Here is a 27,360-nt window from a genome sequence, read left to right as displayed (position 1 = left end):
TTTTTTTAATTCTTCAACCTTATATCTATGTCAGATATACTCATTTCCTTCAGCAGAATTATTTGGGATCAATACTTGTAATTGGCCTTGCTTAAATGAAATTAGGATTCATCAAGATTCCAATACCCACTACCAACACTGCAAGATTTTTGAGCAATGTTTCTTACAGATCCTATTGGCATGGAAACTAGAAATGGCTTTACAAAGCAAGCCAAGCTTTTGGATCAAGGGCTTGATAGAATTATCTATAACATTGACCTGGGCTTCCTCTAACCTGAGCTATAGACTATTGTATGTGTTTACGTGATGTATAGTATTGAAGTTTTCTCTTTAATATCAACCTTTAAAAAATCTGATTTTATGATGGACAGATTATTGAATATATGGAATACAGAACAAGGAAGTAAATGTCTGAATCCCAACCTACCAATGAACTAGTTCACATTTGTTCTTACTCTGTCAAGGATCAAATTATACAGATCTAATCCAAGATATTGATAAGAAACTTCAGCTTAGTCAAGTGAATTGCTATAGATTTATGTTGAGCACAAAAATACAAGAATTCCTTCAGGGCTTTTTCAGAGTAGAAAATCAGTCAATGGTAGAATAGGTTTAATGCAAAATATCTTAAGCATCATTGAATGTAATGGACTGAACAAGTCAAAATTATAAGGACAAGCCTGTGATGGATCTGCAAATATGAATGGATTGTAATCTAGTCTTTAAAGTAGAAATCTAGAATAACAACAAAAATTAAATATTTCCACTATTCAGTTACTGATGCTATATTATTAACAGCTACTAATTTTTATAGCATATGATGTATGCTCTAAAATTGCCCAGCATTACCTTGAGATAAGATGGGTAGCCTATAAGTTTTATAAATAGATAAAAATGATTTTTCTATAAATAGATAAAAATAATTTTTCATACAGTATCAAATGGGCAGATGGTTGGACTAGATGATCTACAAGGTCCCTTCCAACTCTGTTAATCTGTAAAGTATTTGTAAATTATGGCATTCACTATTGTATGTATTAGTAGACCAAGTAGGAAAGGAATGCTACTTCATTTGTTATTATAACCTAATAATCTTAAATACTTGCTAGGGTTTCCCTCTACCTCTCTTATACCAAACAGATTTGAGGAAGGAGTTTCACAAGATGAAAACAATGAAAAGCCAAGCCAAATACCCCACCTCAGTCTTGGCACCTTCTTGCCCATGGTCATCTGTGGCATACTCATATTGTTTGTAGTCCAAGATACAAGAAAACAGATTCCTGAGTTCTGGAGAGCAAGATGTGGGGATAGACTCTCTGTTAAAAAGACTTGTCTATGGACAGTAAAGGGTTGCAAAAATTTTTACTACCATACTGTGGGCATAGCTTATTGTGTGGGTGTGGTTTAATGGTCATGTGACTGGGTAGGAGTGACTTGCCAGCTATGTGACCAGGTGGAAGTGGTTTGACGATCATGTGACGGAGGTGGGAGGGGCTTACCAACCAAGATTGGGTAGGTGCTTGAACTCTTTTTCAGTTGATTAAGTCACATTATTTGAATAGCCACAAAAAGGACAAATGATAGACAGCATTATTTGTTGAGGAGCACAGTAACATTTTAAGGTTTAGTCCTGAACCCACAAGGGTTCAGCTCTGACTAGATGGTGGGGAATGGAAGGAGTTGTGTTGTTGGTAAGTTTTGGTTATGGTTATGGTTATGGTTATGGTTATATTATATTACGTTATGTTACATCCTTCCATACCCCATCATCCAGTCAGAGATGAAGAAGCTTCTTGGATGAGAAGAAAAATGTCTTCAAAGGAAAGCAAGAAAGTCTAAAAGCACCTTTGGTACTGACTTGTTGCAGATGAATTCTGCAAGAGGCAACAGTTAAGCTCAGTTGTCCTATTTTAAGACACATACCATCTTAAGTATTGGTCGAATCAGTTATTCATTCTTTCTGACTACCTTTCATAGGTCAGAAAATCCAAAGATGGCATTAATTTGAATATCTAATCGTGGTTTAGAAAAAAAATGTGTTCTCTCCTCAGCCAATGAAAAGTCCTTGCCACAAATAAACACAGTCACTATGCTGCGTTTACTCAGTGCCAGGCATGGCAGGATGAAACATAGCCCTCAACATCTGTTCTCAATCTCAGCCACTCAAAGTCTCTTGAGAAACCTAAAGCAAGGTTTTCATTCTCCCATGTATAGCAATTCTATTGCCATGGCACAGTTGCAATATTGCTTCTATATTAGGAAGGGGAACATGTGAAGCAACTATCTGTCATTCATAGAGAAAATGGATGAATCAATCAGGGAGGGCTCACTTACTAGAAGCTATCCATCCAAACCTGGTATTAACCCTTTGTGGTACTACTTTATTGTAAGGTATAATAAAAGGATGTTGAATGCCCATCAATTTAAAAAACCCTGATTTTGAATGTTAATAAAACAAAAGAGATTATTGTTGATTTTAGAAAGAGACGGCATAGTCATACTGCACTTTGTATCAAGGCTGCAGCTGTGGAGGTCAATAGCATTAACTATCTGGAGGTACAGATAACGGATAATGTGACTTGGTCTCTATAGTATATACATTCTCTTTAGTGAAGTGTGCAAACCAACATTTGCATTTCTTACATCAGATGAGGAGATCACATCTCTCTCCTTCGGTCCTTTACACTTTACAGAGGCACGATTAAGAGGGTTTTAACAAATTGCATCAGTATTTCCTTTGGTGGCAGCAGTCCCTCAGATAGAAAGTCCATACAGAAAGTGGTAAGGACAGCTGAGAAGATTATAGGAAGCTCACTTCCTATTATTCATATGCTTATAAGCGCTATATGCTTAGAGCATGAAGCATTGTTAGAAGGCCACACACACCCACTTCACGATATGTTTCTCTTGATCCCCTCTGGGAGGAGGTTTCAAAGCATCCAAAGCAAGACTACTTGATTCTGTAACAGCTTTGTTCATCCCATCCAGGATTCTTTTATTTTTTTGTCCTGTATATGTATACATTTGAACTAGACTGTGATGTTTCTCTGTGTCATATACATGCAGGGGTGGGCAGGAGGCACCACGGGGTAGAACACCTTCACCAGCGGAAATGAAGCTGCGTGTGCAGCTCCAGCTGACCGGTGGCAGTCACTTCCAGGATTACTGACTGTGCCGGTGGAGGCACCTCCCCTGCCCGCTCTGGGATTCCTTGCTGGAATCCAAGCTGCTCAGCTTTTTAAAAAGATGCTAGATCCTTTCCATCTGTGCATGCACTGGTAGTTCAATTCAGTGGACCTCCTCGATTACAGCCTGCTGACCTATGTGAGTGGCTCCTCCACAGGAATAAAGCTTCTCCCACCACCAGGAGAAAGGAAGTGCTTTATTCATGCTGGGCCATTCTCGGTGGTGGGAGAAGGAAGTTTCTCCCACCGCCAGGAGAATGGAAGTGCTTTACTTGCTCTGGGCGACCCAGAGCGAATAAAACCCTTCCTTTTTCTCGGCGGGTAGGAGAAGGAAGCTTGCATTCATGTTAAGCAGACAATCCCAGGAGATGAACCATTCAGGACTACCTGTGGAATAACCCAGCCAAGCGTCTTCCCAGCTCTTAGGAACTTGTCCGGCTGGGTTATTCCCTGGGTAATCCCGAATGCCAAAGGAAAGCAGCCCCAGTCCTAGCGCGCTGCACGATCCGTGGGAACATGAGAAGCCTTGGCAGTTCCCGCGCGGGCTCTGCCTGCTCCAGGCTCATTGACGTGACCAGTAACACATTGTTGCTGTGTTCATCTGCCGGTGTCTCAGCCTCTTCTGAAGCACAAGTATGCTTCTCACAGGCTTGTCTTCCCTATATAGCCTCATCTGCGGCATGTTCTGGAAGTCGAGCTGGGGGGCAACTGGACCCCTTTTCTTGCAGGTTCAAATAAGTAGCGAAACGTTTTGAACCCATGTGAGAGAAAAAAGAGAAGTCCACTCAACTTCCTGACGGCTCTACCTGGATGACTGAGAATCTTCAGTAAACACCTGCCATGTAGTTTGGCCGAATGGAAATTTTTGGAAGGTTCTTTGTTTTCTTCCCCTCTATAAGCTCCTTTCATAGGACTCAGTTCTGTTTAGTTTTTCTCAAACTGTTCATTCAAGGTTATCTCTGTGCTCCTCTATAATATGATACCTTAGTAGAAAATTATGCTGAAGGCAGTATTATTAATAAGATAGTCAGCATATCTCTGAAGCTCTTGTAGCATTTCATTTTTACATCAGAGATACTAACAAAGATCTTCATTCTCATGGGAAAGAGAAATTGGTTAATAAATCAAGATCTCTGAAATGTAAATGAAGTAATTCCAGTTTGTATTTTGAGTACTTTAAAAGAGAAGTGCAAAACATAAAATAGATTCTAAGCTTTTATATTACAATTTTATTCAAAATTGTTACATGACCGCCAGCTGACCTAAGCAAACCTACAGAGCTTTTCAATAAATTACAAGATGCCAGAGATCAATACTGTACAATATAGTGCAGGATTATGCTTTGGCAATGGCCAGTCCTGGGAATGTATCTCAGAAATGTCAAAATTCATGGTTATCATGGGCGAAGAAGGCATCCTTTGTGAGGATCACATACCACAATCTGCAGAGAACATATATTGTATATCGGCAGGCATAGTCTTTCCTGCTTGAATAAACTAGTTTTTGAATGTTATACTCTATAGCCATTAATCATGATATCAGCAACTCATGTCACTATCTTGTATTTATATATCTAGAGAACTTAAGAAATACAGTCATGACATTGGATACACTTCCATGAAAATTGCTTTCATCAGATCATTTGAAATTGCTTTAAAATCATAAATAAAGGAAATGGTAGAATGTCTTTGGATGGAAAGACATCAAATATTATTAAAGTTTGCCCTGAAAGTCTGATTTTGTGGTTTTTTTAAAAAAAACATACCTGTTACAATGGCAACTGCAGATAGGCAATTCTTTAAACTTAAAAACTATAGAAAACAACACAAAACAATATGCCACAAAAATAAGAATAAACTGGTTGCCAGAAAACAGGACACTGAAGATAGTCAATACTACAGTAGTCCCTCGCTATATCGCGCTTCACCCACCACGGCTTCACTTCATCGCGGGTTTTGAAGTCAGCGTTGGCAGATACGGCGCTTAGAAGTTTGGAAGGGCAGGACAAGCCAACCAGCCCGCGGCTGGGCGAATGATGAGCGGGGCGGGGACTGAGCTCTAGCGGAGGCCCGTCCCCTCGTTCAACCCGCCTCGCCAATGCCGAGAAGGCAGTCTTTGGAGGCGCGCTTAGTGGTTGGCGGCGGCAGCGGTGTGCTTGGGGTTGTAGAAAGAGCTGGGAAGGAGGAGAAATTCCCCATCGCGGATTTCACCTATCGCGGCCAGGTCTGGAACGTAACACCAGCGATAGGTGAGGGACTACTGTACATTATGTTTGCAGAGTAAAAGACATAGCAGAGAAACTTTTGAGTAACCCTGTACAACTCCACTCCCTACTTGCAAACAAGGATAATGTTGCTGGGCCCTGATTACTGACCCATATGGTTTGTATAAAGTTGTGCAGTATCCAAGAGGAGAGTGGCACACCATTGCCTTGCTTGCATAGAAGTCAACCTCTCACTGTTGCCGTTTCCAATTTATCAAGATTTGGGTTGACTTACTGACATGGGGTTTTATTTACTATTATTGTACTCAGCGCGCACTGAATCTCAAGTTTACATTTACATTTTTTTAAAAATCCAATTGAGTTTGCTTTACTGCTGAGCTTTGTATTGTTTATGATTGCATTCTGTATATTTGTTCATCACACTGTGGTTTACACTGCACAGTATGATGATCTCATTTTGCTTTCTTCGCCAAAAGCCCATTTCAGCCTAGCTGCACCCATAAATAAAGTCTCAGCTTAAACTGAATAACCTTGTTAAAACATAATATCAGTGTTCCCAAAAAGTTGCTGAACAATCTGGTTCCCCTCAAATATACTGAACTATAATTCACTGATTATTATATAATCTACTAGGTGGCTACAATAATTGGTCCAAACTGTTATTGTTTGGACCAATAATTGCTCTTGCTGTAATAATTGGTCCAAACTGTTCGCACAAGAACAATTTGGACCAATTATTACAGCTGCCTACTGTGTTTTCCCAAAAATAAGACTCTGACTTATATTTTTTTTGAACCTCAAAATAAGCACTTGGCCTTATTTTGGGGGATGTCTTATTATATTGGGGAGCACAGAGCAAGACAGGGCTCCGCTTGCCTTCTTACCTGATTTCCAGCTCTGTCTCCCTAACCCTACCCAGAGGAAATGGGAAGGGCCAACTGCGCATACATTTAAATATTTTGGGGAGGGCTTATTTTTTGGGGGTGGGCTTATTTTCAGAAGATGTCTTATTTTCAGGGAAACACAGTAGTATATTGAAGGATTTCACCTAGGATTGAAGAATTCTGTTCTCTATTTTTACCAGAAGTTTTCTTAATTTTAAGAAGCATTGAAGTGTGGTCCAGTCAGTTGTCAAGTTATTTTTTGAAATAACCACTTGATGTACACATGCCACTTCAAATGGACAAAAGTACAGAGAAAGGCTTCCAAACTGACCATGCTAAATAAAGCAGCCTTCCTTAACTTCTGCCCTCCAGTTGTGTGAAATGTAATTCCCACTATGTTCAGCCAACATAGTAATGTCAGTAGTATGGAGGATGATGTTAAGATAAGGAATCATTAAATAATATCCATGAAGTTTACAAATTCCTGTTTAAAAATACATTTTTAAATAATAGGAAAAACTCCTTATTTGCTGTTATTTCAAACAACTAGCAAGCACATATTCAATATCTTGGAGATAATTTACAGGAACCTAAATATATTAATAATTTGTATGACATTTGATGTTTTTGATGATTGTTGTATTTTTCTATTTTTATGTAGTTGGTTAACTGGACCAGCAGAGGGCAGTATAAAATTGCACTAGAATTTTAAAATTGTTTTTATTGAAAGAGCTAGAAATATGATGTTAGTTAGGGTATAAAAGAACTATAATTGAATAGCACCTGCAGGGAAGGAGAAAAATTGAAATAAAATATCTTAAGTTAGGATTCCAGTCACTGTTTCTGAGCTAAAATGTTAGAGACTTCTCAGGTATATAATCCTAAAAATATTACATTTTAAAAAATGTTTATGCTATTCAAAATACAAGTTCTGTTCAGATTCAACAAATACCTATATAGAATTATAGATAAGGAAGATGTTATTTAGATTATCAATTCCAATTCCTGCTAAGTAGAGGAATACAATTTAAAATATTCCAGATTAATTACAGTTTAGTCTTGCTTAATACTTATGTGATCCAGCCCACATTTAATCTTGAAAATAGGCATACCATGAGTACTTTTACAGAGATTTTGTTAACATATATTATTACTTCCAGAATTTTCCCACATCCATCAAAAAAGATATAATCAATTAAGGAAGACAAAATAAGAATGAATAAGGTTAGGCTTCCAAGATAGTAACAGGATGATCTCTGTGATTTTTATTTAGATGTCAGCATGACTACCTTAAATTATAGATATCAAAGAGACTACCCTAAATGTGATTCTTTGATCTCAATACAGGGGAACAACCAAGAGCGGGCTACCATTCCCAGCCCTACTGGAACGGGCCGGGAGTGCACCCCCATATCTCCCCCTTTGTGTGTGTGCGGGCGCGAGCATGGTTTCCAGTTTTTCCTGCTTCTGCGCATGCGCAGAATGGGCAAACAAATGCCCGCTCGCCACTGCCCACCGCTGCTTGCCCCTCCACCGCCCGCTTGCCGTGCTCGCCTTTCACTCTTGGGGTCAACGGCAGCAGCATGGGCGGTGGGGGGGTGATGCAAGAGGCGAGCAAGAGGCAAACGGCAGGAGAAGGCAATGCTCGCAGCAGGGCAGGGCAGGCGTAGGTCTGAGGAAGCGCCAGTGGCGTGTGCACACCCAGCATCGCCACGGATGCTAGCCTATGTGCTACATGGCCGCCACCGGAACGGCGTTTCCTACTGTTGAGGCTGGGGCCCACCACTGGGAACAACCCAAGAGGCAGTTGAAGTCAAAGTGGTGTCAAACTTCCAGAATTTTTATTGGACATACCTTAAAACATATAACTGGATTTTAAATAGATAATTCTTGCCTAGAGTCACCTCCTTGAGATGGGTAATATAGAATTATACAGATATTGATGTCTGCCTTGAAAAGTAGTACCGAACCTCTCAAAGGTTTGCTGTGTGAGATTTGTGAGGTGCTTTTATTGCTATATCAAGGTGGTTCAGTATATAAAGTAATAGGTTAATGCATTAAGTAAGTGAATAATTTCTATAGTTCCATTTGCCAACTTCTTTGCAAGGTACACTAATAAGCAATGAATTTCAATAAGGGAGTGGGATGCTATCATTTCTTTTTCTCTGATTCTGGGATGGAACATTTCCATGAAAATAATATTTAATTAGCCAAGACTGCAGAACAATCCAGTTTGCTTCCATTTAGTCCCTCCCTTTAGGCAAGCTAGGTAATTATATGTATTATGTGCAAAATGAATAGGTGTGAATTGAACATATTTTACTAACATTCATTTTCATGTTAGAGATAGTCTGAGTTATAAAACAATTATAATTACACAAAAGATGTTTCTGAAACCTGTGATATGGTATTTTTATGCAAATGGAAATGTTTACATTTAAATCTCATTTGAAAGAAGAGAAGCCTCAAGAAAATATATAAAATGATTTTTTTAAAAAAACCTTGTGTTCTAATGATTGTAGCAACATAAACACACAATTAAATTGCAAGACCCAAACACTGACCTAGCAAAGACTGTGAAAGGAATTGACAAGAAGTTAATAGCTCAATATAAAGAACAATGTTTAAAGAGTACTGGAAAAATAAGTGAAGATGTGTGTTATTTGAAAAACAACCTCTAATTCTGCACAATTTCAGAAAGTAACAACACAAAATATATAATTACATTTTGGGGATGTGTTTGTTTTCCATAAACTGATAATAGTGTGATGAAACAATTAGAAGACAAGTATGTTCCAGATGCAAAGACTGCATTCTTCCAACGAGAGGAAAAAGCCCCCCACAAGTTTAAATTTAAAATTTAAATATTAAATGTAAATTTAGACCTGAAGCACTAAATTTAATAATTAATCCATCAAGGAAAATCAGAATTCATATTCAGTTGTTTCCTAATTGTTTATTCATTTAATTGCTAAAAAATATAGTGTTTTGTTTTTTTAAAAAAAAATCAGGTTATAATTTCATACGTTGATTTTTTGCATTTGCCTACTGGCATTTTTGGAGTACTATGCCAAATTTTAAAGAGTTCTGGTGTTTCTAGGACAATTATTTTAAACACCAGTGATAATCACCATCTGCCACTTATTATAAAAGCCATCCATTTTGTAAGACTGATCCTTGGTGCTCTCTGAGCTTGGTTGTTCTGCACAGTAAGGGGAGCTAGTCTCCAAGAATGGGTGGACTTTGTCTGTAGCCAACAGGACTGAGTGTGCCAACTATAAATATTGCCCCTCACATAGATTATCCCTCTTTCTGACTCAGTCCGAGTCCAGGATGCGTGCTTTGATTCCAGGAATCCATCCTAAGTGATACTCAGTCTTTTTCATCCATCCATCCTTGGAGACTTGCATCCACCACTCAAATCATAAGTACCGTTCCCCCTGCGAGCTCCCCAACATCTGGCTTTATGGTTGGGTTGCGGCACTCTTGGACATTAGCCTAGCTGCCGCTCGTGCCTCTAGCTGAAGCCCGTAAGGATCTCCATTGTTCCGGCTGAGAGAGGGGGGAAGTGAGATGCAGCCCAGGGAAGCTGCATCTGATGGATTCGGAGGAGATCAAGCTTTCTTTGATTGTTTTCGGGTTCATCACAACCTCCTTTTGCGTGGCCTGATATAGAAGGGAGCTCTCAGTGCCATTCTGTGGCTGCCCAGCTTACCATTGAACAGCTAAGGGCCAGAATTAACAGCGCTAATGGGACAGCTCTCGAGCCCTCCAAGCTTCCATTGTTACAGAAAAGAGCTTCAAATGCCGCTTCTTGGTTCCCGTGGTCACCCGCTTCACCACTAATCAGCTGGCATCTCCCCCAGCGTGATTCCGCTCTTTAAAAGGAGCAGATCCAGGGCCTTTATGGGTAAATGCCCTTTTCAGGTGCGCAGTGGCAATTTGGAATCCTGTGATGGTTGCCTTGCCTTTTTCCTTTATTTATTTATTTATTTATTTTATTTTTTATTTATTTATTTATTTATTTATTTATTTATTTATTCTTTGTCCAATATACAATACATATGGAAGAGAATAGACATTAAGTAATATATATAAAGATAGAAAGTAAAAAAGAAGAGAAGTAGATGGGAGGGAGAGAATATATATGATATAAGAGATAGGAAGAGAATATATATTATATATATATATATATATATATATATATATATATATGTAGATTGTTCTGAGTTCGGGTTTTGCCCTGTGTAATGTTTTGCATGTCTATGCGACGTTTCGGTGAAATCTCATTCACCATCTTCAGGCTGGAGTTCCAATCTTTGTGTTGTTTACATTTACAACAACACAAAGATTGGAACTCCAGCCTGAAGATGGTGAATGAGATTTCACCGAAACGTCGCATAGACATGCAAAACATTACACAGGGCAAAACCCGAACTCAGAACAATCTACATACATATACCCGTGAAAATTTACGAAAACATATATATATATATATATATATATATATATATATATATATATATATATATATGTAGATTGTTCTGAACCCGAACTCAGAACAATCTACATACATATACCCGTGAAAATTTACGAAAACAAATATATATATATATATATATATACAGAGAGAGAGAGAGAGAGAGAGAGAGAATACATATGATATATGATATAAGGAAAGGCAATTGGGCAGGGGACGATAGGCACATCAGTGCACTTATATACGCCCCTTACTGGCCTCTTAGGAACCTGGAGAGGTCAATCGTGGAGAGTCTAAGGGAGAAATGTTGGGGGTTGGGAGTTGACACTATTGAGTTCGGTAATGAGTTCCACGCTTCGACAACTCGATTGTTAAAGTCATATTTTTTACAGTCAAGTTTGGAGCGGTTAATATTAAGTTTGAATCTGTTGTGTGCTCTTGTGTTGTTGCGGTTGAAGCTGAAGTAGTCGTTGACCGGAAGGACGTTGCAGCATATGTTCTTGTGGGCAATACTTAGTATTGTGGGCAATACTTACTTTTGTTCTTGTTTATTCCTCCTTTTGCTTGTGGTAGTCCCAATCGTTTTATGACTCTTTGTTTGCTTGTTAGCAGTCTTGCCCCCCTCCAACCTTTTCACGCTTACCTGCTGGGTGCTGCGGGCTCCCAGGAAAGCAAACATCAAGTGGCCCGACAGCTGGAGCTGGCAGCAAGCAGCACGGCCTATTAATGAAATGTCTGTAAGAAAACAACCAAGCTCAAAGAGCATCAAGGAGCCCTCATTTCATCTCTGAGTTACAAATATTCTCCTTTATTGATTTTTGTTAGACTTTTTCAGAGCAGGTCTTAGCTCAGTCAATACTCTAAATGTATCTTTCACAGTTACATCATCTTCAGCAGTCTCCACTCACAGTATTGCATCGGTTATTGTGGCTGTAATAGAAGGGAGAGGATTTGCTAGAGGTGAAGTGGGAATGGCAAGCATTGACCTAAAAAATCCAGAAGTAGTACTATCCCAGTTTGCTGATAATACAACATATACCAAGGTAAAATCTGAATATTATAATCTTCGTGATATAAACAGCTGAAATATTTGCACTGAATTAGCAGAATTGTGTATAGCCATTGTTCTGGCCAATTAAATTAGGATTCTAAATTTTTCTGATTGCTTTTTATTGACATTGGAATTGAACTTGGTTGATTGCAAAATCATTATAAAACTGTATGTGCCAAGTCCAAATAAACATATTGTTATATATAATGATTTACAGGTAGCAGTAACAATAAATCATAGTCATAGAAAATAGTGGTTCAATAGCACCTGCTCATCCAATAAGATCTAATACAGTGATGGTGAACCTTTTTTTTCTCGGGTGCCGAAAGAGCATGGGTGCACATTATCGCGCATGAGCGAGTGCCCACACCCATAATTCAATGCCTGGGCAGGGTGAAAACAGCTCCCGCCCCCAGAGGTCCTCTGGAGGCCAGAAATGCCCTGTTTCCCAACTTCTGGTGGGCCTAGTAGACTTGTGTTTCGCCCTCCCCCCCAGGGTCCAAAGGCTTCTCTGGAGCTGGGGGAGGGTAAGACCACCCACCACCCACCTCTCCTGGAGGCTCTCTGGAAGCCAAAAATGCCCTCCCAGAGTCTGTGTGCGAGCCAAAAATCAGATGGCCGGCACACACATGCACATTGGAGCTGAGCTAGGCAATAGCTTGCATACCAGCAGATATGGCCCTGGTGCCACCTTTGGAACCCGTGCCATAGGTTCACCACCACTGATCTAGTAGAAAGGGCTCCCTCCATATTCCTTTGTTCAGGAAAGGCCATTAACAGAGACCAATTGCTGTACCTTTTCTACGTAACAGCTTCTTCCCAGTTATCAGAATTCCCCTACAACTGTCTAAGAAGGCCGTTATAACATGGTTAATATGACAACTTCTTCTCCAACTAATAAATGGGACAGACTTCTTTTTTGTTATGTGTGTCAGAAATAAGGGAAATTTATGGAAGGCATATTTACCTCAGTACTGCCTGACAGAGAATGCTGAAACATTAATCTGGGTTTATAGTCAATGGGAGCACAACAACCACATTTTATGAACAGCTGTAGTAGCTGTTTTCATCACATGGAAATGTTTGTCTTTGCTTTCTTCCAAAATAATTGTTAAAGCCTGCTTAACATTTGGTAATTGGCCAGACTTGACCGGATGTTCCCATTTTCCTAAGGAAAACCGAGTTTATATATATGTAATAAACTCTCAGTCTTTCCTGCATATATTGCCCCTAGTATCTGTCTAGATGCAGAAATAAGTTTTATTTTACTGGTATTATATAAGTAAATACAATATTTTTTTAAAAATGAAGCTATGTATTCTGAAAATTATTCAAACAGACCTTTTTAACTAAACTGTCTTGTACATTTTCTAGGTTATCACCAAACTCAGGATTTTAACACCCTTAGAAATAATAATGTCAAATACTGCCTGTGATTCAGGAAATGCAACAAAACTGTACACTTTGGTAGCAGAAAATTTCAAGGTATGTTTCAAACTCCTTACTAGTTTATTTTTAAACATTAAACCATAGTTATTTCCTGATTTTATAGAGCCTTTGCTTATATCCAGATCTGGAGGCCCTCCAGCTGGAAGGCAGGAAGTAGAAATTCATTATCCATTTATTGTTTCATTGCATCATGTAAAAAGATATAAATAAATGTATCTCAAGGATAGCATTTCTACATTAGATTTAAATACATCTGAACTTGCACCTAGTTTTCTATGAAATCCTTTCTCTGATTTAGAAAGACAAGTCTGATAATCTTATGGCTCCTGAAGTACCTTTCCAAGGCCATAATTTAATATTGTCTCTGTGTGAATAGAAATAAAATAATAATCAAATGGCTATAAATAGCCATAATATAGCTGTAATAAAAATGAAGTTCCTTTTTCTCTTAGTCATTTATCTATGATATGCCAGATCAATGCTTTTATTTGGGATTATCTTATATCCTAGATAATAAATCTTTCACAAGCATACTAGCCTTGCACTGTAGAATAATATTTTAATTTCATAGGTCACCTTCCTTTCTTTTTTTTGATTTACATTATAAAAAGAAAAAGAAGATATAAAATAGTGCTCTAATTTTCCAGCAATGTCCTAGTGTCCTCTCTGTGTTATTTCTTCAAAATGTCCCTTATCTTTCCAATCTGATTAGCAATTATCTGATTAGCAATTCAACTTCCCCCAAGAATAATCCCACACATTCTGCACCAGGTATTCCTCGACTTACAACTATAACTGTAAGTTGTAGCAGTTGTTAAGCAGGTCACCACACAACCATGCCCAATTTTACAACCTTCCCATCCCCCCAGTGGCTGTTAAGTAAATCACTATGTGTATTAACCAAACACTATGATTGTTAGGTGAATGCAACAATCATTAAGGAATCCATTGTCTACAATGGGTGGGGATGGAGTTTGTTTTGTTTTTGCTGGAAACCAAAAGTAAAGTACAATTTATGCATGGTATGTTTGTGTGTGTTTTTGTTAGAAAAATGGGGGTTCTTTTTAAATATTTTAAATTATATTTGGATTTCTTATGAATTGTTGTATCTTGCTGTGAGCCGCCCCAGGTCTGCGGAGAGGGGCGGCATACAAATCTAAATAATAAATAAATAAATAAAATAATAATAAATAAAACCCCTGTTTCTGGCAAAAAAAGAAGTCACAAATCGTGCTGTAAAATGGTCGTAAATGTAGACAAGCTGCCAAATCCCAAAATATTAATGCATTACCGCAGGGTGGGGGATGAGGTGACCATCAGAACTTTGAAACATGGTTGTCAGTAGCCGTGGGAAATTCGATTGTAACTTCAGACATCAGAGATATGATGAGTTCCTTGGGAATTGTAAGCAAGAGTAGCACAGGAGCAGAAAACAAGATGGGGAATTGTTCTCAACTTTTCCTATGCCTAGGCAAGATAATCTTGTGTTCTGCCTCAGCTTAATCGTATTTGTACAATAATAATTTCTCTTAAAAAGCAATGCAATTTTAAGTACATGCTAGAACTGTCTCCTATGAGTTGCATAAATATAGACAATCACTATAAATCAGCAAAGGTAATATGTACATGTGAATCAATTCAATAGCAAATTTATATTTTGCCTTTTACTCTAAACTTACCTCAGTCAGTCGAGGTGACTGGGGCACGTACTTGTCTACCTGTCTGGGAAGAGTTTGATCTGGTGACACCTGATGAAGTGGACAAGGCCATTGGAGCTGTGAGTTCCGCCACCTGTTTACTGGATCCGTGTCCCTCCTGGTTGGTCTTGGCCGGCAGGGAGGTGACACGGAGCTGGGCCCAGGAGATTACCAACGCTTCCTTGGGGAGGGGAGTTTTTCCATCACTCTATAAAGAAGCGCTTGTGCGCCCCCTCCTCAAGAAGCCTTCCCTGGACCCAGCCGTACTTAACAACTATCGTCCAGTCTCCAACCTTCCCTTCATGGGGAAGGTTGTCGAGAAGGGGGTGGCACTCCAGCTCCAGCGGTCCTTGGAAGAAGCCGATTATCTAGGTCCCCAGCAGTCGGGCTTCAGGCCCGGTTACAGCACGGAAACCGCTTTGGTCGCGTTGATGGATGATCTCTGGTTGGCCCGGGACAGGGGTTTATCCTCTGTCCTGGTGCTCCTCGATCTCTCAGCGGCTTTCGATACCATCGACCATGGTATCCTTCTGCACCGGTTGGAGGGGTTGGGGGTGGGAGGCACTGTGCTTCAGTGGTTCTCCTCCTACCTCTCTGGCCGGTCGCAGTCGGTGTTAGTGGGGGGTCAGAGGTCGGCTCCGAGGTCTCTCCCTTGTGGGGTGCCTCAGGGGTCGGTCCTCTCCCCCTTGCTATTTAACATCTACATGAAACCGCTGGGTGAGATCATCCAAGGACATGGGGTGAGGTATCATCAATATGCCGATGATACCCAGCTTTACATCTCCACCCCATGCCTAGTCAACGAAGCGGTGGAAGTGATGTGCCGGTGCCTGGAGGCTGTTGGGGCCTGGATGGGTGTCAACAGACTCAAGCTCAACCCGGATAAGACGGAGTGGTTGTGGGTTTTGCCTCCCAAGGACAATCCCATCTGTCCGTCCATTACCCTGGGGGGGGGGAATTATTGACCCCCTCAGAGAGGGTCCGCAACTTGGGCGTCCTCCTCGATCCACAGCTCACATTAGAGAACCATCTTTCAGCTGTGGCGAGGGGGGCGTTTGCCCAGGTTCGCCTGGTGCACCAGTTGCGGCCCTATCTGGACCGGGACTCATTGCTCACAGTCACTCATGCCCTCATCACCTCGAGGTTCGACTACTGTAATGCTCTCTACATGGGGCTACCTTTGAAAAGTGTTCGGAAACTTCAGATCATGCAGAATGCAGCTGTGAGAGCAGTCATGGGCTTACCCAGGTATGCCCATGTTTCACCATCACTCCGCAGTCTGCATTGGCTGCCGATCAGTTTCCGGTCACAATTCAAAGTGTTGGTTATGACCTTTAAAGCCCTTCATGGCACTGGACCAGAATATCTCCGAGACCGCCTTCTGCTGCACGAATCCCAGCGACCGATTAGGTCCCACAGAGTGGGCCTCCTCCGGGTCCCGTCAACTAAACAATGCCAGTTGGCGGGCCCCAGGGGGAGAGCCTTCTCTGTGGCGGCTCCGACTCTCTGGAACCAACTCCCCCCGGAGATCAGAACTGCCCCTACTCTTCCTGCCTTCCGTAAACTCCTCAAAACCCACCTTTGCCGTCAGGCATGGGGAAACTAAACATCTCCCCCTGGGCACGTTGAATTTATATATGGTATGCTTGTGTGTGTGTATGTTAGTATAGGGGTTTTTCTTAAATTTATAATATTTTAATTAATTGGACTATGTATTGGATTGTTTTTTCACTTGTTGTGAGCCGCCCCGAGTCTTCGGAGAGGGGCGGCATACAAATCCAAATAATAAATAAAATAAATAAATAAACTTAATTTTTATTACTTTTAAATATTGGTAATACATTACAACTGTTTTTTATAATGATGCCTTTGCTTTTTTCAGAATGTGACTTTTACCACAGTTCAGAGAAAATATTTTAATGAAACCAAAGGTTTGGAATACATCGAACAATTATGTACACCAGAATTCAGCACTGTTTTAATGGAAGTTCAGTCCAAGTATGTATGTTCTAAAAAATAATTCATTCCCTTTAATTTACTGTATTGCTGATCATTTTTCAGTTAGTAACCTGAGAACACTATCTATAAATCTTCTTTGCCTTCTATTTGATTCAATAAGTATTTTTAAATATAACATCACGGGATTGACTTTGACCCAAGTTGTATTTTACTGTATATGGGATGTGATATTTATTTATTTATTAGATTTGTATGCCGCCTTTCTCCAAGGACTCGGGGCGGCTAACAGCATATAATATAATAATACAGTACAATGGCAAATCTAATTAAATTTAAAATTACAATCTAAAAATCCAATATTTAAAAACAATCATACCAGTTCAGCCATACAACACATATCTCATTTCGTTGGCCAGAGGGCTGAGACCTAATTGCCCCAAGCTTGGCGACATAGGTGAGTCTTAAGTCTCTTATGGAAGGCAAGGAGGGTAGGGGCAGTGCGAATCTCCAGGGGGAGCTGATTCCAGAGGGCCTCACAAAGAAGACTCTTCCCCTAGGCTCTGCCAAGCGACATTGTCTGGCTGACGGAACCTGGAGAAGACCAACTCTGTGGGACCTAATTGATCTATGCAAGATATGCAAGAATACAGTGAACATGCTGGATAATCAACAAATGAAAGCTTTTATATTTCCTAATTTAGTTTGGATTCAACCATTATTTTGTAATTATTTCCCCAGCAGATGATTCATTTACTAATTACTCTCCTTTCCTTTTGCTGTCATCGTGATTGTGTCTTAATTTGTATGATAATATTGTCAGGTGCAACAAATCAGGAACCATGGTTGTTGAAAAGATTACAAGTTTATTCCATGCTACTCCTAAATAAGAATCTGAAGTACTAGCAGTCAAGGGAAATTGTGGGATAGGTAAGAGTCAGTGTAGTTCAAGACTTATCTTGGATCTCTTGTGGATGCAAAGGGTCTCCAAACAGATGGTGCACTTGGGTTCAGCCTGGTCATCTACTACATCGATTCTGCAAAATAATAATAATTAGCTTATTAAGCTTATATTAACCCTTATTCTCACTCACTGGGTGAGATTTATAAGTATCAGTTTCAATGTTAAACTAAGTTCAGTGGGACTAAATTTGATTTTAAAAGCTCAGCTATACTGAACTTCCAAGTGAATATAATTAGGACCTCTGGTTAGCTAGTTCTTAAATATTTGTAGCAACATTAAAAAAACGTATTTATTTCCATATAGTTTTCCCAAATGGTTGTATTCATGACAAAAAAACAGAACATTTTCAGTCTGCTACCTCAGTTTCTTAAGAACTATGACTTGTGATCTTTAGCTGATGTTTAACAGGTCTATCTGGAATTTGTTTCCCAGTAGAGTCAATATTATTTCTCTCAAGTGGAAAACCATAATATAAAGCAGGGATTGTAAAACTATGGGTCAGTCTAGAGGGAGATCACAAAGCCAAAATTAGTCTACAAAGGAAGTGATGGGTTACAGGGCCAATAGAATGGAAGAAAATGTGTAGCAGAGCTGGATCCAAGACCAGAAGGGCTTAGGAGCAGAGTCAGGGCATCTGTGGGCAGAAGGTGTCAAGAGAAGAACACCTTGTGGCTGGTCTTGCAGAAGAGAGATCTGAAATTATTGAACATCTCACTAGGTTACGGCTTCCACTTTTCCTTTGAGAGGCAATTTGGATCTGTTGTCCTCTTCTACCTAAATCCTTAATGCTTGCTGATATATAAATAAATACCAAAGCATATTTTGTTAGCTGAACTCAGTGATGTAAATGCTTGTTTTGATCTGAATGCAGAAATTGATTGGGAATGTGCTAGCTACAGACTAACTGGAAATTACCTATATTAATTTCATATCATTGTTCATAACATCCAATGCTGTTGCCTAACCTTTATAACAGCATCAATGTTTTTAAACAGCATTGTATTTTGATATTGTTATTTTATGATTTTATGTTATGCCACCCATAGTACTGTGAAATGGATGATCATATAAACATGATTTATGAATAAAATTAATTTTCCAACACGATCAAAATTCTATACCTATCATCTATCTTATAAACTATGCATGTCATCTATATTTTTTTAGTTTTATGTCTTTTTTTGAGGAAGTTTTTATTCTCCTTGAGTGTTGAGTTCCTTAGAAATATTCTGGACTATATCCACAGTTTTCTATTCTACCTTAAATGTACTTATTTCACTTTTATCTCCTCTTTAAGACATGTCAAGTACGATTTAGGGTACCTGATCATAAATGGCACCAAATAAGAGTGGATTGCTATGCCAACTCAGTGATATTCATATCTGGAGATGGATTTGAATTGATCTTTTCATATTTAAGTGCAACTTTCTAGAAAAATATGTAGTTCATTGAATACTTTAATGTATGCATAAATTTTCTAAACTGGAAAAACTCCAATTGGATACTATTCAGATTGTTTCTACCTGTCATTACTGAAAGCTTGATACTATTTTACTTATTATGATGTCTGTGGTGACAGATGCTTTTTGAAAATTATCTGATTGTCCACAAGGAAATTGTAAGATTACTGTAGAATGAAAAAAAAAATTGCATCTTTGCTTGCTAAATGGAAATTATTTATTTGGACAATTATCATATTTGCTTTTGAAGAGAGCAATAGCATTTAGATGTATATACTGCTTTACAGTGCTTTACAGCCCTCTCTAAGTTTATTAAGCATATTGTCCCCCAAAATCTGGGTCTTCATTTTACCAACCTTGGAAGGACGGAAGGCTGAATTAACCTTGAGACGTTTAGAATTAATCCTTGAGTGAACAGTAAGTTAGCCTGCAGTACTGCATTCTAACTAATGCACCACCAAGATCCTGATCAGATCAAGATTCTAGTCAGAATTTCTGGAAAGTCCTCTGTTTAATTAAGTAGTAACCTTAGGGCAGGGATATCAAACTCAATTTCATTAAAGGCTGCATCAGGGTTGTGTTTGACTTCAGGCAAGCAGGGTGGGTATGGCCAGCCCGACTTCACTTGTGTCAGGGGCGCATGTGGTGGCCCAACACTCTACCAGTGAAAATGAGCTCCGTTTTCAGCTGCAACGGCCTCCTGCAACACTCTGCCTGTGAAAATGGAGCTCACATGCCAGCTCTGTTTTTACTAGCAGAAGCACTGCGGGCCGGTCCTTTGCTGTTTCCAGGCCAGCCACACAGGCCAGATCTAAGCACTCTGTGGGCCATATCCTTCCCCCAGGACTTCAGTTTCATACCCCTATCTTAGGGGTAACCCAGTCTGGGTGGAAATTTCTAACAACCATGGAGATTTATATGCAGCTTTCTTTCCTTCAGATTTTGTCTTTCAAAATGGAGTACAGTGATACCTTGTCTTATAAACTTAATTGGTTCCAGGATGAGGTTCTTAAGGTGAAAAGTTTGTAAGATGAAACAATGTTTCCCATAGGAATCAATGGAAAAGGATTAATGCATGCAAGCCCAAAATTTACCCCTTTTGCCAGCCGAAGCACCCGTTTTTGCTCTGCTGGGATTCCCCTGAGGCTCCCCTCCATAGGAAAACCCACCTCCGGACTTCTGTGTTTTTACGATACTGTAGGGGAATCCCAGCATCGCAAAAATGAGAGCTTCACTGGGAACAGAAGTCTGGAGGTGGGGTTTCCCAGTGAGGGGAACCTCAGCAAAATTGCAGCATCGCAAAAACATGGAAGTCCTTAAAACCCCACCTCTGGACCTCGGTGTTTCTGCGATGCTGCAATTTCACTGAGGCTCCCCTCGCTGGGAAACCCCACCTCCGGACTTCCGTTGCCAGCGAAGCGCCTGTTTTTGTGATGCTGGGATTCCCCTCCAGCATCGCAAAAACACAGAAGTCCAGAGGTGGGGTTTCCCATGGAGGGGATCCTCAGGGGAAACCCAGCAGTGCAAAAACGGGTGCTTAGCTGGCAACGGAAGTCCGGAGGTGGGGCATCCCAACAGCAGCGGTGGGTTTGTAAGGTGAAAATAGTTTGTAAGAAGAGGCAAAAAAATCTTAAACCCCAAGTTTGTATCTCGAAAAGTTTGTATGATGAGGCGTTTGTAAGACGAGGTATCACTGTACATTTTTATTTTCCAAAAGTCAATAGTAATCAGTTTTGTAACAGATCTACAAAAAGCTTCCATCTCATGTGAGAGCTAGTGTTATGTAGTAATTAATATGGACCCAGCACTGAAGAGATTGCATCTCAGGTTCACTCTCAGTGGTGGAAGCTCAACGAGAGGCTTTGGACCAATCAGTCTCTCAGATCAACCTATATTGCAGGGTTGTCGTTGTGAAAAAAAAGGTTGTATAATCATTTTAAGGTCCTGAAGAAAAGCCAAGATATACATCCAATAAATAGATAAAACAAATTATCCATGTGATATTTTCAGTATTATTCCTAGTAAAATTAGTGACCCTAAATCTTAAAACCTATGATTTTAATTACATAATTATGTAATGCATCATTTAAATTGTATTTTCATTTATTTGATTATCATTTCTTAGGTATTACTGTCTTGCAGCTGTTGCTGCCTTGCTGAAGTATGTTGAATTCATTCAAAATTCAGTTTATGCACCTAAGTCACTTAAGATTAGTTTCCATGGAAGTGAACAAACAGCAATGATTGATTCAACATCAGCCCTAAATCTTGAATTAATTACTAACAATAGAGATCCCAGGTAAGATATTTTTGTTTCAAATTCTAAACTATGTGACAGAATTTGAGAATATACATATGTCTGTGCTTTAAATTTAGTGAATGAACATTTTTAGTCATTAAAATGTTTAAACAAAGATGATAGAACATAAAAAAGGCAAATGTTTCCCTATTCAATCATGTCCAACTCTGGGGCACGGTGTTTATCTTCATTTCTTGGCCAAGGGAGCCAGCATTGTCTGAAGACTACGGTATTTCCACGGTCATGTGGTCAGCATGACTATATGCCAAAGGCGCATGGAATGCTGTTACTTTCTCACCAAAGATCAAGAGTAGCTCTATGCCGAAACATCTTTGAATCCAAAGAATGAAAAAATGCACGTATTCAGACATTATGCTTAAAGAATCAGTTAAGGTAGGTAACAGGGTTTTCATCATGGATTGTGTGATTCACACACAGAGATTAGTAGAAGGCTAACTCATCATAAGTTGAATAGGCATTTCAGTAATGGTAAAACCTTGGTTTGTCATTGCGTGTTTCTAGAATTGAGAGAAAGTGACTAACCTAAGATCACTTGTTGACTTTGTGACTTACGGTAGGTAGGACTAGAACCCAGGTTGTGCCTTTCTAAGAGAGAATGACTGGTCCAAGATCATGCAGCTGGCTTTGTGCCTAAGGCAACACTCTTGATATCCTGCTCTCTTGGTATCCTATTTCCCCCGCTCAAAAAAAATCCAATATAGCAAATAAAAAACATACAAGAGAAAAATAATATTCTTGAAACAAAATCCCATGGCGTAGGGAGAACTGTTCCATGTACAGCCTAACTGCTCCCTCATATAATTAATAATAATAATAATAATAATAATAATAATAATAATAATAATAATAATTTATTAGATTTGTATGCGCCCCTCTCCGCAGACTCAGGGCGGCTCACAACAATAATAGTAACAATGTGCAATGTAACAAATCTAATATTTAAAAGAAAGTATCTAAAAATCCGTCATTTAAAACCATGCAACACAAGCATACCATACATAAAATTATATAAGCCTGGGGAGATGTCTCAATTCCCGCATGCCTGGCGATATAGGTGGGTCTTATGCAATTTACGGAAGACTAGGAGGGTGGGGGCAGTTCTGATCTCTGGGGGGAGTTGATTCCAGAGGGCCGGGGCCGCCACAGAGAAGGCTCTTCCCCTGGGGCCCGCCAGATGACATTGTTTAGTAGATGGGACCCGGAGAAGGCCAACTCTGTGGGACCTTATCGGCTGCTGGGATTCGTGTGGCAGAAGACGGTCCCAGAGGTATTCTGGTCCAATGCCATGTAGGGCTTTATAGGTCATTACCAACACTTTGAATAGTGACCGGAAACTGATCAGCAGCCAATGCAAGCCATGGAGTGTTGGAGAGACATGTGTGAACCTAGGTAACCCCACATGATTTGAAGTTTCCGAACACTTTTCAAAGGTAGCCCCTTCTGAATCATTTCCAATAGCAGCTCCAAGTATATCTTACTGTAGTAATTCAACTGAATGATGCATAAGGGCATCCTGGTCTACAGCTGGAGCATTAATTTGCCAACTGAGTTATTGCTGAAATCAAACTATTTCAGAGGCCATTCCCTTAGTTCAGTAGCTACATCTGTAATCTCTCTGAGTTTTCTTCCTGCTAGCTACTAGACTCCCATAAATTAGAACCTCCCACATTTATTCAATACCCTGGTCATCGATCAAAGTATGGATCTCTGGTCATGGCAAAATGCTGTTTTTTGTCAATGCAGTTTTGTTTTTTACCAATACTTAAATGCCTACTCAACCCCCTGTGAGACAGCTTTCTATTCATAAAAAAGCAGATTGCCTACCTGTAACTGATCCTTTAACTATCATTTGTAAAGTTGTTTTTCTGCTATGGAAGCCAAAGATGGCATACTTCAACTTAAGGCTACTCTCTAGATCAGGAGTGTCAACCTAGCAGCCTGCAGACCAGATGCATCATGCGTAGGCCACACCTGCCTCAAAGGGAAAAAACATTGCAATGTGTCACGTGACGGCAATGTGATGCTGTGACTTTGACACCCATGCTCTAGATGAGTGATGGCGAACCTTTTTTCCCTCGGGTGGCGAAAGAGCGTGCGTGCGCACTATCGCTCATGCACGAGTGCCAATACCCATAATTCATTGTCTGGGGAAGGCAAAAACAGCTTCCCCCACCCCTGTAGGCCCTCTGGAGGCTGGAAATGGCCTGTTTCCCAACTTCTGGTGGGCCCAGTAGGCTCATGTTTCACCTTCCCCAGGCTCCAAAGGCTTCCCTGGAGCTGGGGCAGAGTAAAAACGTCTTCCCTCATCCCCCTGGAGGCTCTCTGGAAGCCAAAAACGCCCTCCCAGAGCCTGACCAAAAATCAGCTGGCCAGCACACACATGCCTGTTGGAGCTGAGCTAGGGTAACAGCTTACATGCCAGCAGATATAGCTCCGTGTGCCACCTGTGGCACACATGCCATAGGTTTGCTATCACTGCTCTAGATCTTCAGAACTGAGGAAATCATAGAAGCTCTGCTTATACATACATACTTCCTACAAGAAGCTCATGATAAAAATCCCAGGTTCTAGAATACTGCATCTCTGCTAATGTACCAAGGAAGAATGCATTTGTTTGGTTTCATAAATGGCCACCTGAATCACATTTATATAAGCAACCAATTATTTAGTTTTTTAAAAAAAAAAATTCAATTTTTATTAAAGGTTTTAAAAGCAATTAGTTCTCATTATTGCCTTTAAAACCAATTGTTTAGCTTTAATGATACATATAAAAGAAAGGAAATTGGTATAATAAAATTGGATAACAATTTTCCCCACACTATCCCTCCATTTGATTGATTTTATTCCGCATTTCATTAAATAGCCTGCATTTGATATTAGCTACAGAGTTTATCAAGATTTTAGGAACTGTTGTCTTGCTCATAAAACCTTAATCGGGTCTGAACCATCAGGATCAACCATTTGTGATTAGAACTAGACTTCCTAGGGGATAACTATAATCAACAATGGACCAGAGACAGTTTTATTCTAGTATCATTGCTATTTGTTTTTTTCAAAAAGGTGGTTGGATGGTTTTCATTTCCCCTGCTTAGTAAGTCTATAATAGCTATCTAAATTTAAACATTTAAGTAGCTATTTAAACTGTTTAGCTGCTTTAATTATTCATCTGAGTACAATTCAGGACACCCAGCCTTTAGTGAATGGGGAAGGAATTGTTTATTCAGCTCAATAAATTGTTTATTGAGTTGGAGGTACTGCATTTTCAGCTTCGTCATTACCTGAAAATGAGAAGAAGCTATCTCAGTTGAGTCCATTGAAAAGCCTCTAAATAATCAAGGGTCAAGACTTTCTTACCAGCAAATGCATTGTTCCCTTTCTCTCACATTAAGCAACAATTCAACAAGCAACAATAACTTGGTACTAATAAAGGAAAATAGCTCAGGTTGAAATGAGAGGTGCTTGGTGGTCTCTGAGCTCATTTGGTTTTTTTGCAGACATTTCATTACCCAAACTATGTAATCACAATCACAAGCACTGATATTACCTATTTTGGATAGTGCAATTTCTCCTAGAAAACAACCAGGCTCAGAGAGCACCGAGCACTTTTCAAAGCGACTTGGGTCAGAAGAATTGGAAAGTTGTATACTGTATCTCCCCCGCTCTTACAGTACTATACTCTTGCAACGCTTTTCTACACACCATCCAAATACATGTGCCAATGTCTATATTTAAATCAGCCAAAGTAACATTGTTAATATAGAGAAGAAGCTGGTAACTACAGGCCAGTTAGCTTGACATCAGTAGTTAAAGTGATGGAGACTCTACTCAAAAAGAGGATAAATCAGCACCTAAAAAACAGTAACTTATTGGACCCAAATCAGCATGGCTTTACTGAAGGCAAATCATGTCAGACTAATCTCATTGATTTCTTTGACTATGTCACAAAGGTGTTGGATCAAGGTGGTGCCGTGGATATTGCCTATCTGGACTTCAGCAACGCCTTTGATATGGTTCCACATAAAGATCTGATAGATAAATTAGTGAAGATTGCACTTAATCCCTGGATAGTGGATTTCAAGCTGGCTGAAGCATAGACATCAGAGAATTATTATTAATGGCGAGTATTCTGAGCAGAAACAGGTTACAAGCGGTGTGCCACAAGGGTCTGTTCTGGGTCCTATTCTTTTTAATATGTTTGTGAGTGACATAGGGGAAGGTCTGGTAGGGAAGGTTTGCCTATTTGCCGATGACTCTAAAGTGTGCAATAGGGTTGATATTCCTGGAGGGGTCTGTAATATGGTAAATGATTTAGCTTTACTAGATAAATGGTCAAAGCAATGGAAACTGCAGTTTAATGTTTCCAAATGTAAAATAATGCACTTGGGGAAAAGGAATCCTCAATCTGAGTATTGCATTGGCAGTTCTGTGTTAGCAAAAACTTCAGAAGAGAAGGATTTAGGGGTAGTGATTTCTGACAGTCTCAAAATGGGTGAGCAGTGTGGTCAGGCGGTAGGAAAAGCAAGTAGGATGCTTGGCTGCATAGCTAGAGGTATAACAAGCAGGAAGAGGGAGATTGTGATCCCCTTATATAGAGCGCTGGTGAGACCACATTTGGAGTACTGTGTTCAGTTTTGGAGACCTCACCTACAAAAAGATATTGACAAAATTGAACGGGTCCAAAGACGGGCTACAAGAATGGTGGAAGGTCTTAAGCATAAAACGTATCAGGAAAGACTTAATGAACTCAATCTGTATAGTCTGGAGGACAGAAGGAAAAGGGGGGACATGATCGAAACTTTTAAATATGTTAAAGGGTTAAATAGGGTTCAGGAGGGAAGTGTTTTTAATAGGAAAGTGAACACAAGAACAAGGGGACACAATCTGAAGTTAGTTGGGGGAAAGATCAAAGGCAACATGAGAAAATATTATTTTACTGAAAGAGTAGTAGATCCTTGGAACAAACTTCCAGCAGACGTGGTTGGTAAATCCACAGTAACTGAATTTAAACATGCCTGGGATAAATATATATCCATCCTAAGATAAAATACAGAAAATAGTATAAGGGCAGACTAGATGGACCATGAGGTCTTTTTCTGCCGTCAGTCTTCTATGTTTCTATGTTTCTATAGTGGCAATTCCTTTTTTAAACAATGTGTGCAGTGGCTTTGATTTTTCAGGTATTATCTGCTGTGAATTGCTTTGCAAAAATAGTTGACAGGGTCATTTCGGCTAGAGATGGAATAATCTCTGTGTTGTTAAATATTAAATGTACAGGTTTCCAGATATAAACTGTTCTACAGAGAAGTCTTGTTTCTTTACAGAATAGTCCTAAACCTTTGGGAAGCTTTGAGTTTTGTGTTTGGAACAAGTATTGTTGTGGTATGTTGAAAATATGAATACAGTGATCCCTCGATCTTCGCGATCTCGATCTTCGCGAAACGCTATACAGTGATCCCTCGAGTTTCGCGAGCTCGATTATTGCGAAACGCTATATCGCGAGTTTTCAACCCGGAAGTAAACAACACCATCTGCGCATGCGTGCCCTTTTTTTCTATGGCCACGCATGCGTAGATGGTGGAGTTTCCCCGCCGGGCGCTGGGTGGCTTCCCTGGGTCTTCCTCCTCTTGCCCCGGTAAGACCCCAGCGGCGGCGCGAGCAATGGCGTGGGCGGGTGGGCGGCACGCATGCGG

General features: G+C 39.9%; 1 protein-coding gene across 1 annotated transcript in view; it reads left to right on the top strand.

The window, feature by feature from the left end:
* The window catches only part of LOC139155484 (mutS protein homolog 4-like), an 84,583-nt gene that overhangs the window by 6,379 nt on the left and 50,844 nt on the right, over positions 1 to 27,360 (top strand). Inside the window, exons 3-6 of the mRNA XM_070730631.1 lie at positions 11,653 to 11,816; positions 13,199 to 13,309; positions 16,853 to 16,968; positions 21,476 to 21,649. Coding sequence (XP_070586732.1) covers positions 11,653 to 11,816; positions 13,199 to 13,309; positions 16,853 to 16,968; positions 21,476 to 21,649 — 565 coding nt within the window. The remainder of the gene's footprint in view (positions 1 to 11,652; positions 11,817 to 13,198; positions 13,310 to 16,852; positions 16,969 to 21,475; positions 21,650 to 27,360) is intronic.

This window comes from Erythrolamprus reginae, unplaced genomic scaffold, assembly GCF_031021105.1.
Source record: "Erythrolamprus reginae isolate rEryReg1 unplaced genomic scaffold, rEryReg1.hap1 H_22, whole genome shotgun sequence".
NCBI classification, from domain to species: Eukaryota; Metazoa; Chordata; class Lepidosauria; order Squamata; family Dipsadidae; genus Erythrolamprus; species Erythrolamprus reginae.
This window is presented reverse-complemented; position numbering and strand designations above follow the sequence as displayed.